The 13,664-nt window shown below is 36.1% G+C and overlaps 1 protein-coding gene and 2 long non-coding RNA genes across 3 annotated transcripts; all 3 read left to right on the top strand.

Annotated features, from left to right (window-relative positions):
- Nucleotides 1–4,719: 4,719 nt before the first annotated feature.
- LOC121725425 lies at nucleotides 4,720–5,653 on the top strand. Its single transcript, XM_042112409.1, has 2 exons — nucleotides 4,720–5,119; nucleotides 5,366–5,653. Exons 1-2 carry the CDS (start codon nucleotides 4,859–4,861, stop codon nucleotides 5,429–5,431), a joined length of 327 nt encoding a protein of 108 aa, XP_041968343.1. The 5' UTR covers nucleotides 4,720–4,858; the 3' UTR covers nucleotides 5,432–5,653.
- Nucleotides 5,654–6,364: 711 nt separating this feature from the next.
- LOC121725429 lies at nucleotides 6,365–6,941 on the top strand. Its single transcript, XR_006035385.1, has 2 exons — nucleotides 6,365–6,677; nucleotides 6,758–6,941. It is a non-coding gene; the product is annotated as an uncharacterized LOC121725429 (long non-coding RNA).
- Nucleotides 6,942–12,358: 5,417 nt separating this feature from the next.
- On the top strand, nucleotides 12,359–13,342 carry LOC121725427. Its single transcript, XR_006035383.1, has 3 exons — nucleotides 12,359–12,548; nucleotides 12,640–12,878; nucleotides 13,174–13,342. It is a non-coding gene; the product is annotated as an uncharacterized LOC121725427 (long non-coding RNA).
- The last annotated feature ends 322 nt before the right edge of the window (nucleotides 13,343–13,664 follow it).

Here is a 13,664-nt window from a genome sequence, read left to right as displayed (position 1 = left end):
GGGGAAATTATATGAAAGGGCTTATTTAAACGCACTAATCTCAGGGACTACTGGTCTGATTTAAAAAATTCTTTCAGTGTTAGATAGCCCATTTCTTCGCTCCTATTATACTTAGCGTGATAAAATATAGCCTATAGCCTTCCTCGATAAATGGGCTATCCAAGAGTAAAATAATTTTTCAAATCGGATCAGTAGTTCCTGAGATTAGCGCGTTCAAACAAATTACGACACGGCACGATTAGTATATTTTAGTTATTTTCATAGTAGTATGTCATATAGAATCCTTTTATGGGGAAACGCTGCCGACATTAATACAATATTTGTGCTGCAGAAGCGAGCCATACGTTCTATTTATAAAATGTCTGCTTTAGAATCTCTGAGAGATAAATTTAAAGAAATTGGTATTCTAATTGTTGCTTCTCAATACATTTTGGACAATGTAATAAGTATATGTTAGAAAAAATATAAATAAACTAGCTAACCCGACAGACGTTGTCCTGTCTTGACGATTTAACCATGATTAAAATGAGTATAGCTCCATGCCAAATTTCATCAAAATAGATTAAATGGTTTAGGTGAAAATCATAGTTATCATCATAGTAAACTCACAGAAAACCGGCGTGAAACAGCGCTTGCGCTGTGTTTCGCCGAGTGAGTGAGTTTACCGGAGGCCCAATCCCCTTACCCCTACCCTATTCCCTTCCCTACCCTCAACTATTCCCTTCCCAATTCCCAAATTATCTATTTGTTGACTTCTGTTGTTCGCTCGACGATTCTGCATTGCCAACCGAGCTGTTTCACGGGCTGCTTCACTTTGCTCTCGTGATTGAGAAGCACGAAGTCGAGCCATACTATTGCGGCGCTGTTCACGTGCAATTTCTTGTTCTTCTTCAGTCCTTTCATTTGCAGTATTTTGTATTCTTCTTGCATTACGGCTTTGTCGGGAAAGATTCGATCGTCTTGGTCGCGGCATTATTAATTAAACTTCACTTCACTTCAATCCACTTGTTAATTATTTATTTAATAGAAATAGTTTTAATGTTTTAATATTGATTTCTTACAAATATCAAATTGTCATCCATACGTCATTACATAGCTGTCATTTTACGTCAATTACATAGCTGTCATTTTCGTTTTGTTATTCCAAGTCTGATTCTTTTTTGTTATACCACGTTTTATAGTGACTGACGTTTCATGTCAAGTCACACAGGAACGCTGTCGAACGGGATAAAAAGTATCCTATGTCCGTCTCCTGGCTCTAAGCTACCTCCCTACCAATTTTCAGCCAAATCTGTTCTGCCGTTCTTGAGTTATAAGTGGTGTAACTAACACGACTTTCTTTTATATATATAGATTTAAAGTTAAAAGTGACATTCACTGTAGAAATACTAGAAATAAGCACAAGCTGGATATGCCAGTGATCAGACTTAGTAAAGTCAGTAAATCTTTTAAAGGCCAATGTATACGCCTTTACAATAAAATCCCAGAAAACGTTCAAAATCGTTCCATCAATAAATTTAAAAAAGTAGTCAAAGAGCGTTTGTGTGCCAAAGCTTATTATAAAGTCAATGATTTCATAGAAGATGGCACATCTTGGTAGTAGGATGGCTTCTGGCAAGGCTACTTCTACATTATTATATTATAACTTACAATTATGTATGTTGACATTGTATATAATATTAAGTTACAAAATTGTAAACTGTATTTTGAAAAGAACAATTTTTCTCTCACTTTTTTGGTAAAAAGTGGGACCCGTGCGAGTTTCTTACGCCGGTTCTTCTCGCCGGGGTAGTTCCCGAACCGGTGGTAGGCATCAGGTAGACATTCTGAAAAAAATTGATTCAGAAATAAAACATTTTATTTTTATTTTATTATTTATTCCGAACCACGGTATACCAGATATACCTCGGTGCAAAATCTTACTTGTTTGTAGCATATGCTTAGAATACTTCTCACGAAACCGAAGTCACTGTCATGTTTCCCCATAAACTTTGAGGAGTTCCCTCGATTACTTATGGATCCTTCATCAGATCACCACTTTTGTGAATATAATACCAAATTGGGATGATACCCTACATACCAAAAGAATTTTTTTGAAAATCGGTTAACAAACGGCGGAGTAATCGTTGAACATAACACCTCCTCCATTTTGAAAGTCGGTTAAAATTGTAGCCCATGTGTTATTCTGATGTATAAGCTATATTATTGTAAAGTTTCATTAAAATCCGTTCAGTAGTTTTTGCGTGAAAGAGTAACAAACATCCATACATCCACACATCCATACATCTATACATCCAAACAAACTTTCGCCTTTATAATATTAGTAGGAAGTATAGATATCACTTATCAGTAGTACCAAGTACCAACCCTTGCTTGTGCTGAAACTCTCAAACATGTGGAGTCCGAAGTTCTGTTCAGTACCTTCCGTAGGAACCGTGGTATACCTACTGTAGTGCAAAATCTTACTTTTTGGTAGCATATTTTGATCAAAATGCATCACAAAAACTAAAATATCCACAACCGAACATAAAACCTCCACCGCCACCGCGCGCCGGTTCCCATTACTGATATTTTTGGTAGCCGGCGCCGGCAGCCTATTCACTCCCTAAAATTTAATACTTACCTAATATAAATCCACGTTTATCAGTTATCAAAGGTATTAGAGAACTGAAAGTTGTGAAACCTTCGGCATCCCGTATTTCTGATACCTAGGTAACTGTTTATTGATAGTGTCTGTTGTAATTTTGTATTTGCGAAAGAGATAAGGTGAGTCCTGTATTGATAAGTACTTAACTATTTTTTAGTTCATATAGAGGCTGCTCTGTACAATATAATTTATAAACTTTTGTTCTGTGCTTAGAATTAAAAAATCATAATAATAACGGCAGCTGTCCTATGTGGTCTGTCCTATTTGTAGCATTTTAACAAAGCCTACCTAACGCTAAAATTTTAAAATATTATGTTTGTTTTGGAATATATTATTATCTTTGTCAATAAGACAGAATATTACTACCAAAATATTATGCTGATGAGTAATGAGTTAATGAGTTGATGACACATTTCGTTATTCAAAACACAAATTGAGTAATTTTGGTTTACAAATTGATGACGCATCGAGAGTCGCGATAAGCTATGTCCACTCTGTGCATCATTCATCTTCAATAATTATTTTCGTCATCTTCTTTTATTAAACTTTCGTTTTGGCGCATTCAATACATAATTGAATGCGTCAACGACCGCAACGCCAACATTGTCATTTTTGTTCAGTTGCAGTGTCTGTCAGATTATTGTAACATGTGCGACGAGAGTCGAGAACATTTGACTGGGTGGAATATGTGCTGCTTATTTGGTCATAAGAAATTCCAAAAAAAAGAACAAAGTGAAAGTTTTGGATACGGTCAGAGCGCATGCGTCGCTGGCATGCCTCACGTGCGCTGTTTACTGCGCTATAACGCATGCCCTTGATGAACAAAAAAAGGCACAGTGAGGACTAAGGCCATAGCTTATAGTTTAGTCACAACGCACAAGACGTGCTATTGCACGGATATTGAAATTTGAATCACGTTTTAGGGTTCCGTACCCAAAGGCTAAAAACGGGACCTTATTATTTAGGTATTTCTTTCTTCTGTGTGAAAGTTCGAGACGTTTGCATTATATTATTTAAATGGATATACTTAATATGAAAATGTGTTCATGCTCATTCACGCAAAAACAACTCGTGCAGGATAATCGACAGTTTTAATTATTTTTAATCAATCACATTTGGTATTTTGAGATCAAATGATGGTAATGTGACACGGGGGGTCACATTAAATGTATTGCACAAGTGAAACTTAACGGCAAAAATCACAAATATAATAGTCACCTTCGGAGCCTCCACAGGCTACATAGCGCATAAGTAAAAAATTTAATAATGTACCCATGGCTCTCCAGCTCTGTCGTTGGAATAAATTGTGTCGCAGAATATACACGGCACGTCCGCGTTTTCAGGAACCGTATTTGTATATGAGTCGTCATAATTAGTACTTACGGCGTCTTCGTCAGACTCTCTGGCGTCAAACGGCATTCCTACCAGCGCCTTCTCCATCGTGGTTACGTCTTCTACGTTATGAAACACTCTTACATGTAATGAGACCCCCAGGGTCACATTACGACCAATGTGAGGGGGCCAAATTACAATTATTGCTAATATTTAAACAAACGTACCAAAAATATTTATTACTTAAATGTTTAATTTTATATTTACCTTTTAAATTCCGTAGGAGAACAGTTTGATGTATCCGATGTTTGAACACAAAAGCCATATTTCTGTTTCTTAACAACTATCGAAATAAAATCACACACACTTGAAAGCTTCGCCGGTCGCAAGTCGCAATACAAGTCGCAACGCAAATTCGATCAAATGACAATCGAACTTGTCAGCCTCTGTTGGATTTGTACGGTGCTAAATTAGTAGCATGCCGCTAGCATCCCATTTCACCAAAATTATACTGGATAGCGTTGTTAAAACATTAAAGTATTGAAGGGGGGCAATATAATATTATGTACAGGGGCCACATTACCACCTTTTCCGGAACAATCTCGGGATACTGAAATTATGTGTAATTTAAATATTATTTGTAGGTAGGCTACTTACATTTAAAATAAAAAAAAACAGCCTGTTTTTTGTTTTGGTAGGCACTTTGTTTATTTACTTAGTCATGAGTAATGACTAACTCTATGTCAATGCGGGCGAATGTGTCGTTACACATCGTAATAAATACCGATACATTGTCTACGGTATCAATCAGTCTTACATTTTGCAAACGTACTGCAGTATTCTTCTGTACTAATCAATTCAAAGTTTAGTATCTCTACAATGGCTCGTACTTGTTTGATGCTGTTAGCTCTTGTATCAATCTCTGTTACTGCGGAATGTAATCTTATCCATGGTGTGGCCCTTAAGGGTTTCAAGACCAAGGAAGTGCTGGTGCCTCACGACCACGAGGAGGCAGTGGAGGTTGTTAGTAACGTAGTGGACGCGCCAGTGGACGAGATATTGACGAGCGAGACTGATGTTGTTACAAGAGACACCACTGGCACAACTTTAGATAAGAAATGTGCTGCTGTGGGAGAATTCGTAAGTATAACTCTTCATGCTCCTTTTAAAGATCGTTAAGGGAATCTTATAATAATACTAGCAGACCCGGTAAAAAAGTTACAATGCATGCACCTTAGAACTTAGAAGGTAATACAACTTTACTCCAATAGGTAAAAAACATACCATAATAACTAAGTTGTGGTGGTGCTTCTTCATAAGTAGTGTCGGTTAATTACTTCTCTAGTAGTATTTATATTATATGTATTAATATGTTTTTTTTTTCAGTGCATGTATCACAGTGAATGCTGCACGAATGCTTGTTTGGGCTACTTGAAAAGATGCGTTACCTAAGTTGGATCATTTGACGAATAAATGAAACGACTAAACGTCTTCTTCACGTACGAGCCTGCCTGTTTACTCTATGCATTACTGGTTTACAAAATTACAACAGCTATTGGATATTATTTGTTTTAAATGTAATTGTATAACTCCTATTTTACCTCACAATGTAAACTTTTAGTGGTAATACTGGTCATAACTGTAATGAGTAGATAAAAATTATTGTTTCTTTTATCTTTTTGTTTTATTCTATGTCTACCGCTATGTAGTTTTTTGTTTGGTTTTATGGTTTTTTATCAGCTGTGAGTAAATTTTACACCTTTTGGTGCATCATATTTTGTTGAGTAAGCCCTATAACTTCTTCTTACGTGGTAGAGCCATGCTCCGGCACGAATGGGCCGGCTCGACCGGAGAAATACCACGGGCTCACAGAAAACCGGCGTGAAACAGCGCTTGCGCAACACAACACACGCAGCAGTTTACCGGAGGCCAAATCCCCTACCCAATTCCCTTCCCTACCCTTCCCTATTCCCTTCCTTACCCACCCCTATTGCCTCTAAAAGGCCGGCAACGCACCTGCAGCTCTTCTGATGTTGCGAGTGTCCATGGGCGACGGAAGTTGTTTCCATCAGGTGACCCGTTTGCTCGTTTGCCCCCTTATTTCATTAAAAAAAAATGCTTTCATTTATGTGTTAGTATAGCTTTTTTGTAGGCAATCCGTTTAGGTTTTTTTCAATCTATATTTTTAAATAATTTTGAATCCTTAAGATAATATTACTGAAAATAAAAAATAAAAACAGCCTGTTTACTGTCTGATTTGAGTATCTTATTTATTTACTTTGCAATAATTATCAGTGACTAATATAAGTGAATGCGGGTGAAAACAATAATAAAGGCCACTCGGATCTAATAAATACTGAAACCAAGCTAATAATATCTATCATTGTTACACTTATTACAGAACTCAAATCAGAATTATAAAAAATATAATAATATAATTAACGTGGCGAAAATGTCTCGATTGTATTTCTTCCTAGCACTTATTTGTATCGCCCTCACTGCAGAAGGTCATCTAATTCGTGTTGCAAGTCCAGAGGATGTTACAACCAAGGAGGTTCTGCTACCTCATGAGAACGAGGTAGAGGTTGCTAGTATTGCAGTGGACGCACCGGTAGACGAGCTGATAGAAGAAACCGACACTCAAAATAAGATCTTTGAAGCAATTCTAGACAGAAAATGCGCTGCTATCGGAGAATCCGTAAGTTATTGAGACTTGTTACTTGGGTACATTATTTTTTCGATATAGTTAGTCTTAGAAGTTAAAATATTTTGTTGCAGTGCTTGAATCATAAAGATTGCTGCTCAAACTCCTGCTTAGGTTACATGAAGAAATGCGTATCATAATAATCAGAAAGACCCGGTAGACAATTGGAAGATCTCAATCGGCATAAAATAATTGTGACGTGTTCTACTAAATATTTTGTTGGAAAGTATCCAAATTATAAAAAAACTCATTATTTAAATACCTATTGTTTTATTTCTAGAACTTATCACTAATTATTATGTAAGTAAGTACCTAGTTTATCTACAGCATTGATTGCCTACTTATGAAATAAATTATGTTATTAGTACGATTTAATTTAATAACCATAATAGGCCTATAAATACTACGACAGTTTAGATTTAGCCACCCGCGTCAAGACATTGGAATAGTACGGTCCAAGTACGGTCTAACCTAAGTTATAGGGTTTTTTTTTTATTATTAAAATTGGGGCCGTCTATGGACTGTTCGTCCATATCCTTTTTTTGTTATTTTATTATTTAGATTTTTCGCACCAAGGATAATTGAGATAATACTATAAATTTTAATTAACTGTAGTCCATCACGCCATGGACCCTTTTTCTCTTTTTATAAGAGAAAAAGGGTATATATATATATATATATATATATATATATATATGTTATAGTCAAAGTCCGGTACACAGTCTCTTCGCGGAAGGACTGGTTTATCCTAGGTTTGGCCAAAGCCGTCAGGCGATCCCCGAAATACATTTCAATTTCGCCCTTTGCTTGAAGTATTTTTAGTCAAACCCAGGAGCTCCTAACTTTTCAGTCAAACGTCGAAAGTAAATTATTTTGTTTCGGTTTTGGCCTAGTCAATCCTAGAAGCGACTGCAAAACTCGGTCAAACGTTGATCTGAACATGTTTAAACAGGTTCATAATGTCTCTCGCGATGTAAAATTGAAGATGAGTGAATCAAACGGTGTTGTTGTTACTAAAAACGTGGATAAAGAAGCTTTATTAAAACAATTAACATTAACATTAATGCCTCACCATGTCAGAAAAATGATTAATTTGCCACTTTAACTACCTAAAAAATTATTAAAACAATTAACATTAAAGTTAATGCCTCACCATGTCAGAAAAATGATTAATTTTCCATTTTAATTACTTAAAACAATAAACATCAAAATAGGCTTGATGACTATTTTTTTTTCTTATTGGTAATTGAAAGACCCTTAAAAAATAGAAACATTGCTGAAATAATGACTCTGATAGCTTAAAAATTCACCAAGATATGACAATTCAAACATCTCATAAAATAGACCTGCCCAAAACGCTCCATACAAAGTGCTACGAAAGACTGACGTCACTCTTTCGTAGTTTGTACGCATCGGGAGAGAACTTTGTTCGATAGGTATATTAAATACTGCGTTTATGAAAGTGTTTTCATAACAAAAGTTGCTTTTAATTGCATAAGATATCGAATGGTATACAAATATTAAGAAATTTAATAAAAAAAAAAGACTTGATTATCCAACTTTGAAGGCGTATAACAAAAAAAAATAAAAGTGCTATCGAGCTGAAATTTTGGGAACACTTATTTTTCACCGTGATTTCTTTATTTTATTAACAAAATTCGCTAATCTTTGACCTTGTCATCATCCCTATTTTAAAAATGTTATTTTTTTATACCTAATCTTACAAACTAACCTCCGTATATTCCAAAGCATTTATTTATTTATTTTATACTTTATTGCACATCGTACAAAAGGCGGGCCTAATGCCACACGGCATTCTCTCAAAGCATCTCAAATATAAAAGTGAAAATCACGTAAGCTGACCAATCAGGTGTCAGAACTGGCAGAGTTAAGCGGTTAAGACTTGAAAGCTGCTTAAATGATAAAATGCTTCTAAATATACGAAGATAAGACACTTTATACCTATATCGGAGTTTGACTCGTCAAACCCCGATTCAATAGAATTGTGTTTTGACGTTTGCCTGACCAAATTAGTCCCTCCCAGGTTTGACGAAAATTGTTTAGTCAAAGGCCGAAAATTTACATTTGTTTGGGCTTTGACTAAGTCATTCAGTCTGACCTGAGGATTGACCAGTCCAACCTAGGAGCGCCGGAGCTTCGGAGTTTGCCTATAACATATATATAATAGTCAAAGTCCGATACACAGTCTCTTCGCGGAAGGACTGGTTTATCCTAGGTTTGGCCAAAGCCGTTAGGCGATCCCCGAAATACATTTCAATTTCGCCCTTTGCCTGAAGTATTTTTAGTCAAACCCAGGAGCTCCTAACTTTTCAGTCAAACGTCGAAAGTAAATTATTCTGTTTCGGTTTTGGCCTAGTCAATCCTAGAAGCGACTGCAAAACTCGGTCAAACGTTGATCTGAACATGTTTAAAGGTTCATAATGTCTCTCGCGGTGTTCGGACCGATTGTTTTGCCATTTCATGTTCGTTCATTGAGCGCACGCTCAATTGTGTACGCACGCACGCGGGCGTGTAATTGTGTAAAATTGAAGATGAGTGAATCAAACGGTGTTGTTGTTACTAAAAACGTGGATAAAGAAGTTTATTAAAACAATTTACATTAACATTAATGCCTCACCATGTCAGAAAAATGATTAATTTGCCACTTTAACTACCTAAGAAATTATTAAAACAATTAACATTAAAGTTAATGCCTCACCATGCCAGAAAAATGATTAATTTTCCATTTTAATTACTTAAGAAATTATTAAAACAATAAACATCAAAATTTTAAAAATGTTATTTTTTTATACTTACCTAATCTTACAAACTAACCTCCGTATATTTCAAAGCACTTATTTATTTATTTTATACTTTATTGCACATCGTACAAAAGGCGGGCCACACGGCATTCTCTCAAAGCATCTCAAATATAAAAGTGAAAATCACGTAAGCTGACCAATCAGGTGTCAGAACTGGCAGAGTTAAGCGGTTAAGACTTGAAAGCTGCTTAAATGATAAAATGCTTCCAAATATACGAAGATAAGACACTTCATACCTATATCGGAGTTTGACTCGTCAAACCTCGATTTAATAAAATTGTGTTTTGACGTTTGCCTGACCAAATTAGTCCCTCCCAGGTTTGACGAAAATTGTTTAGTCAAAGGCCGAAAATTTACATTTGTTTGGGCTTTGACTAAGTCATTCAGTCTGACCTGAGGATTGACCAGTCCAACCTAGGAGCGCCGGAGCTTCGGAGTTTGCCTATAACATATATATATATATATATATATATATATATATATATATATATATATATATATATATATATATATATATATATATATATATATATATATATATACTTAATATAATAGACTACTGTTTTATAAATTATTGTTTTATAAATGTTTTGAACGATGAGGTCCCAGTCGGTGTGGCGGCCAGTAGATCCGACATTTTACGATTTTCTTAGATTTTATGCTGCTCCACCCTTTGCCTTCAGATGTTGTGGCATTGGCTTGGTGGAGAGGGGTCACTCAAGCTGGGTGGAGTTTCTAGGGTGTTAAAGAGATATCGTTCTGTGTCGAATCTACCAGCTATGTGGCTTAGGACTTTATCGTTCCTGTCTTTTATAGCCATTTTTATGTTATATATAATCTTTTATGTGGTCGGTTGACACCTCCGTGCCTCTTTTTATGAAGCTTGCCACAGCGTCTCCGTCAGTGTAATAGACACAGGTGTTAGTGTGCCGGGATATAGCTACAACTGCATGAGGACCGCTGTCATGGATTGCCAGCTTTCGGGACTTGGTCTGTATGATGATCACCGAAGGACGTGTTAATCCCTGAGCTTCATGGATTGTGAGGACGCGAGAGTCCATTCCCGATCCATAGCCTGTTTTAGTGAGGGCTGTTTTCTCCTCTTGTGTGTGGACAAGATACAGGGTATTTAGATCAGTTTTAGGTATTCTCGCTCCTGTATACTTCATTAGCTTTAGGGACCGCACAATTTCCTTCGATGAATAGATGTTATTATAGACCATGCTTAAGGCGTATGCCACATCCATAGGGCTCCTGTGTGTGCAAGACAACTCCTGGGTGATGCTGGTTACCAGGTTTGGACGAGTGTAATTAAGTTTAAAGAGGTTTTCACGCTCTTTAAACGGAAGTTGGTTAATATCTCCAATGAGGATGACATCGTTGGCGCCTGTTAACTGATTCGCCATGACGATTGAGCCGAAATTGTTCATGAGGGCCTCGTCAACTATCAACCTTTTGTAGGTTCCTTTTGTCCCATTTACCAGCAAAGAGGCCATGGTACGAACTTTATCTTTAACTTTGTTGCCAGTTCGTAGCGATAGCCTTTGCTTTAGATCCTCGGCTGCTTCGATTGTCGTTGTTATTATAACGTCTGTTTCCTCATTGAAGTTATTAATGATCCAAGTTTTCTTCCCACATCCAGGAACCCCATTAACCCACGAGTAGTTGATAGGTTTCGCGAATATGTCCCAGCCCATGCTGGATTCGGGGTCCCCAGATAGGACTTCTGCCATTTCTAGTATCCTGTCTTCCAGCATTATTCTGGTACATTCCGCTATTACCACTATTGGATCCTCAGATGTTGTGATATATTTGAGCGTTACCGTCCGTTTTGATTAATCCTCGTCCAGAACCACGAACCTGTTGTCCGCACTTAGCGCCGCCATATACTTCCCTGTCATCGCCCCGGCGATTATTGTGGAGGTGACATTGTCGTATATTGCAGCTTTTGCATCCTCGAGTCTCACTTCTAACAGCTTTTGATTTTTTCGCTGATAGGCCTGCATAATGTTATTGCAGGTCAAGAGCTTTATGGTCTTATTTGCTCTTATTATCGCCTGGAACTCGAGGAAGTCATTTATTATATGATCTTCATGGTTCTGGGCCAGTCTGAGTTTTGGCGGGAGCACTTGTCCGAAATCAGCTCTATATCTTTTGTTTTTATTTGCTGGTTTTTGTGGAGAAGGTCCCCTCAAGAAGGCCTCTATTGGTGAAGCCTGCCGGTTTGTTTGTGATGCAGCCTTGATCTGAGAAAAGATGTTTTTATCTTGACTGTTTGGCTGTATTGCGGTTTTTTCACGATTAAGTACTTTTTTGATGGAACCCACAAACACTTTTAATTTGGCCATTGAATTTTTTGACTTCTTAATTTTATTTTTATCGCTCTCTTTCTCATCCTCTTTTCCTCTTTTTAAAGAGGAAGTTATAGGGTTGCCATCCGTCCGGATTTCCCCGGATTTGTCCTAGTTTGAAGGGCGTCCGGGGTGCGTCCGGCCGGTTTTTTGAAAAGCGTCCGGGTGAAATCCAAACACTTTTGATGAGAGAAATTTAACTTTTAAGTCATGCAGCAATAAACGAAAGATAAAAACTCGCTAAGCATACACACGGTTTAGTGCACCCGACTTGAGTTAGTCAATTTTTTATAAATTCTTGTTGGAAAAGCAAAAATTGGCAAGACGTTATCATAAATACTGTTTAAGAGGTGTTCGGGAAAATAACCACATTTCGGCCAAATGTCCGGGAATTTTGTCTTGCCTGACCGGCGAAGGGAACTTGGGTGATGGCAACCCTAAACCTAAGCTACGGTCTAACACAATATTATTATGTTTCATAGTCCTTAGATTCATTCGTCTTGAGACTTTAGTTCCGGATAGAATAGCATTTATTTTGTAAATGAGTTAAGACCTCCTTTTCAGTCAGCTTTTTACATTAAAGCTAATACTTATTGTGCCTTTGTTTTGCAAATTATGTTAACATTTTTAAAGTGTTTCTGACTTCTTTGAGCTTGAATTGAGTGTTGTTTACAGCAAATTGTAGGTATTAGGTACGCGATTATGTCTTACAATAATATTATTTACTGCATAATATTTATTATTTATCTACATTTTAAAACTAAGTGTAGCTTTTGCCCTCAGGGATCGTACGGTCAGTACAGTACACTCGTTCGAGGCCGGCTAACAACATGTCACGTTTAATCGTTTATTTGTTTTGCATTGCATTTATGATTATTAACATAGACGGCAAGATCGCCTCACGAAATTCCGATGATGTAAAAGGCATAGAATTTGAAAACGAATTTCTTATGTTGGATAACAACATTTTAGTTCTTGATTCAGATGTGGCCGAGAAAAAATGCGCTGAAGTCGGAGAATACGTAAGATGATTTTTTTGTTCATTAATTTTTTACTTACTTAGTAGATTTAATTAGGTAATTGTTTCTAAGGATTTGATATGAATATTTATTAATGTATGAATATTTATTTAAGTAAGTTTCTTTAACAAAACAAACTTAATTTATTTCAAAACTCACATTGAACCTTAAAATTTGATTAAGTACTTACCTAAATATTAAAACTTAAAAGTAATTCGTGGTAATTCGGGGCAAGTTATTTAAAATAGAGTAGTTATTCCAACTTCCAAGCAATAAATCGTGTTTTATTAATTTTCAGTGTGACAGAAACAGTGACTGCTGCAGTAACCTGTGTCTAGGATTTATGAAAAGGTGCGTCTCAGGCTCGAAGAATAAATGTTTGATGTTCATAAATAAATTAAAGGATAATAAATTTAATTAATTGCGTATATATATATATAAATGTAAGTAAGTACTTAATAAAATATCTGCACAAATTGTAAAATTTATTCTTTCACCTGCAACGCCTATGTATGCATACATAGATTTTACAATGCACATGTAGCTATTATTAATTATTATATTATATTGTTTATATCATGTAGATTATAGCTGTTATTAATAGTCTGTTATTTCCTTATAGCCTGTTAGTACTTAGATAGCGAGCCATACGTTCTATTTATAAAATGTCTGCTTTAGAATCTCTGAGAGATAAATTTAATGAAATTGGTATTCTAACTGTTGCTTCTCAATACATTTTGGATAATGTAATATATGTTAGAAAAAATATAAGTAAATTTAAAGTTAAAA

This window comes from Aricia agestis, chromosome 3 (assembly GCF_905147365.1).
Source record: "Aricia agestis chromosome 3, ilAriAges1.1, whole genome shotgun sequence".
Taxonomy (NCBI): domain Eukaryota; kingdom Metazoa; phylum Arthropoda; class Insecta; order Lepidoptera; family Lycaenidae; genus Aricia; species Aricia agestis.
The sequence above is the reverse complement of the archived record's forward strand: the minus strand, read 5'-3'. Positions and strand labels throughout refer to the sequence as shown.

Coding starts and splice junctions, on each gene's coding strand:
- LOC121725425 (XM_042112409.1), top strand. CDS start 4,859: ATGGCTCGTACTTGTTTGATGCTGTTAGCTCTTGTATCAATCTCTGTT. Junction 5,120..5,365: donor GTGCTGCTGTGGGAGAATTC/GTAAGTATAACT, acceptor TTTTTTTTTCAG/TGCATGTATCACAGTGAATG.